This window comes from Branchiostoma floridae, chromosome 10, assembly GCF_000003815.2.
Source record: "Branchiostoma floridae strain S238N-H82 chromosome 10, Bfl_VNyyK, whole genome shotgun sequence".
Classification (NCBI taxonomy): domain Eukaryota; kingdom Metazoa; phylum Chordata; class Leptocardii; order Amphioxiformes; family Branchiostomatidae; genus Branchiostoma; species Branchiostoma floridae.
This window is the reverse complement of record NC_049988.1, coordinates 19,482,506-19,486,089: the sequence shown is the minus strand read 5'-3', so window position 1 is coordinate 19,486,089 and position 3,584 is coordinate 19,482,506. Positions and strand designations below refer to the sequence as shown.

General features: G+C 43.5%; 1 protein-coding gene across 1 annotated transcript; it reads left to right on the top strand.

Annotated features, from left to right (window-relative positions):
* Positions 1–31: 31 nt before the first annotated feature.
* On the top strand, positions 32–1,057 carry LOC118425068 (angiopoietin-related protein 1-like). Its single transcript, XM_035833886.1, has 2 exons — positions 32–152; positions 408–1,057. The coding sequence occupies exons 1-2, from the start codon at positions 32–34 to the stop codon at positions 1,055–1,057; spliced, it is 771 nt and encodes a 256-aa protein (XP_035689779.1).
* The last annotated feature ends 2,527 nt before the right edge of the window (positions 1,058–3,584 follow it).

Below are 3,584 nucleotides of genomic sequence, written 5' to 3'. Positions count from 1 at the left end.
CCGGTTGGCCCCAGCGGTCGTGACGGTCGCGATGGGATTCCAGGTCCTGCCGGGCCACCAGGACCTCCCGGCCCGCCCGCCTCATCTGGGCCATGCAGCCAACCCGGACCCCCTGGCCCACCTGGTCCCGAGGGCCCACCCGGATTCAACGGGTCAGACGGCCGGGACGGACTCCCTGGACCACCAGGAAGCTGTGATTGTGACAGTAACGCTGTCAGCCTGAAAGGTATGTAATCTGTATCGACTTGCCTTTCATTCTAGCTTTGTTGTAATCTTCATTGGTCTATTAGCAAAGCATGGGTTTTCCGCAAACACCGACTTTCGTAATCTCATTATGAACATGACAAGTTCAACATCTGAGACGAACATCCTTCCTTTAATGTAACTTTAACTCAAATGACTTGCAGACTGTGACGACGTCTACAAGGCAGGCCACACCACCAGCGGTGTCAACACCATCAAGCCAGACGCCACCGGAGCCTCGTTCCGGGTCTACTGTGAGATGGAAGCCGGGGCCGGCGGCTGGACTGTCCTCCAGAAGCGCTTCGACGGTTCCGTAGATTTTGCTAATGACTGGGAAACTTACAAAAATGGGTTTGGGGACCTCAGTGGCGAGTTTTGGCTCGGAAACGACAAAATCTATCAGATCTCAAACGAGAAGGTATACCTTCTGCGCATTGATCTGGAGAATTGGTCCTGTGAAACGGTATATGCTGAATATGATAGGTTCTATATCGAGGATGAAGCGGCAAAGTACCGTCTGCATGTTGGTGCCTATAGCGGCACTGCTGGGGATGGTGGGTATGGGTTAAGCTGGCATGATGGTCGCAGATTCTCAACACACGACCAGGATAACGACGACTGGGGCGCTAACTGCGCAACTGTTTGGGGCGGTCGTGGTGGTTGGTGGTATAGGTATTGTGACCGCGCTAGCCTGAACCAGCCGTACAAGCATGGCGGCGGGGGGGATTATACACATGGTATAGAATGGGCAGCGTGGTCAGCTCACCAGTACTCCATCAAGGCTTCTGTCATGAAGATCAGACCTGCTCCTTAGAAATAACCAACCACAAAACTAAACCCACGGCCTTACATTTGCTTTCTTTGCTGAAATAAAGAGTAATACTGGAGCAAATCTTTTAACAATGCAATGGTGACAATCAACTTTTATCTTTATTCTGTCTGCATAATCCCTTTCACGGTGAGGTAAAATTTCAATCCTGCCCATATTTTCGTAATTCATCTGCCATAACGTGAATTGTGTGAAAATATTATGTAATGCATGTACACAGGGAGAATTATAAACGTGGCTTAAAGTGTACGTAGTCGAACCTCGTGAGCATAAAAAGTTTATTGCGCGTCCCCTCCAACCACACCACACCACACACACACACACACACACACACACACACGCACGCACACACACACGCACACACAAACGCACGAACACACACGCACACACACGCACACACTCTCTCACACATACACACACGTACACACACGCACACACACACATACATACACATACATGCACACACACATACACTCGCATACACACACACACACCTCCTCTCACACACACACATACACACACACACACACGCACAGACACACAGACACACACACACACACACGAACACACGCACACACACGCACGCGCGCACACACACACACACACATACACATACATGCACACACTCATACACTCGTATACACACACACACACACACACACACACACACATACACACACACGCGCGCTCACACACACACACACTCACACACATACACATACATGCACACACACACACACACACACACTCTCACACACACGCACACACACACACACACACACACACACACACACACACATACACACACACACACACACACACACACACACACACACACACGAACATACGCCCCACTAATGTCCATCCCCCTAGCCCCCTAAGATGCCTTGGATAGTTTTCACTGCTAAGGGTGCCTCTTAAACAAAATGTTGTTCTTTGGCACTGATAACTTTCCAAAGTTGACAGCACTATTCCTACATGAATCTGCGCAGGTGAGGACCATGAGCTAATTTAGACGTGGATCTAGCTATAGCGCAAAGTAAGCCTCCCTTGAACACTTCTAGCAGTGTTAGATTTTTTTGCGGTTAAGACTCGAGGGAGAGGAGTCACGCATGAGTTCCGCGCAAAGTATAACGTTACTAACAAACTTTTAGTTGCAGTTTACAAAATAACCAAAAGATGGCGCTGGCACACTGAAGTGGGAAACTCTTTTAAAAAATCCATTTCTTCATTGTAAAATTCTAATCATTTCATGCATAGACAACTTTAAAAGGCCGATTAGAAATAGTGTCATATCATTGTAGAACCCTTGTTAGGGATAAGGAAGGACAATACCTTCATACCATCATATTCTGCAATTCGTGGTAATGTTATTCAATGAAAGTTAGGTTTCACTTTTCTGTAATTTCTTATCATTGTGGATCTCTTTTTATCTTCATTAAGAGGGGTTTGTTGTTTACAACTTCTTCTTTCAGACCAGTGGAGACCCCCCCCCCCCATAGTGTAAATCAATTCTTTCTTTCTTGAGTTCGCTCCATCCTGTCTTTCCTCGCTCCATCCTTTCTTTCTTCGCTTTACTGTTCCCAAACAAACTTAGAATGGAAATACAAACCATTCTTGATGGAGGACACGAAAGTGCATTTACTGCTGTTGTGTTGATTTGCGACATCTAGAAACAGCGTTAGCATTGAAGTGCATTTGACTTTTATACATAAGTAAATTGGGCAAACTTATAACTTTGGAGATGTTGACAAACAAACAAAAACCACGGTAATAACAATTTGTGCGGTCACATGTCTTACAAAAACTTCATTCATCGAGTGATACATTGTATTGCAGTCCTTTGTTCTATGTTAGGTGTATTTCAGATTAAGTAGATATAACTTTGTAGCAGACACGGTGTGTAGGTGTGCTATAAGTGGTGGATTATAGTAATAATGCGATAAGATAATTTCTTTCCCGTGAAAATAATTTTTATATAAGGTATGGTGGTTGCGAACATTATGTAGAAAGTAACGTTATATTAGCGGACTTCACAGTAGGAATTGTCAGTTCTTTTGTTGTAATTTAGAATAAAGTTTAACAGCAAGATGTTTTAGCAACGTTGCAGGAAAAAAAAATTTGTTGAAAGTTTCTTTTTATTGTAGAAACGCTTTGGACTAGTTGTAGCACCTGTGGCTACTAATCATATTCATCTAACGTAGACAAGTATATATGTATATATATATATATATATATATATATATATATATATATTTGTGATGGCATACGGTAGGAAACGTTATATGTTGTATGTTGATGATGCTGTATGGTTGCTAGCGTTATATTGTATGTGTTGATAGTATATGGTGGCGTACGTTATATGGTAGTATACATAATAGAAGAACACAGGTTGATACCTGTATCAGCATGTTATCATAAGAAATATTTAACTTATAGATCTGTATTACCTATTGCACTATCACCAAGATAGCGTGAGCTTTATTAGTATATATAACTACTGTATCACATT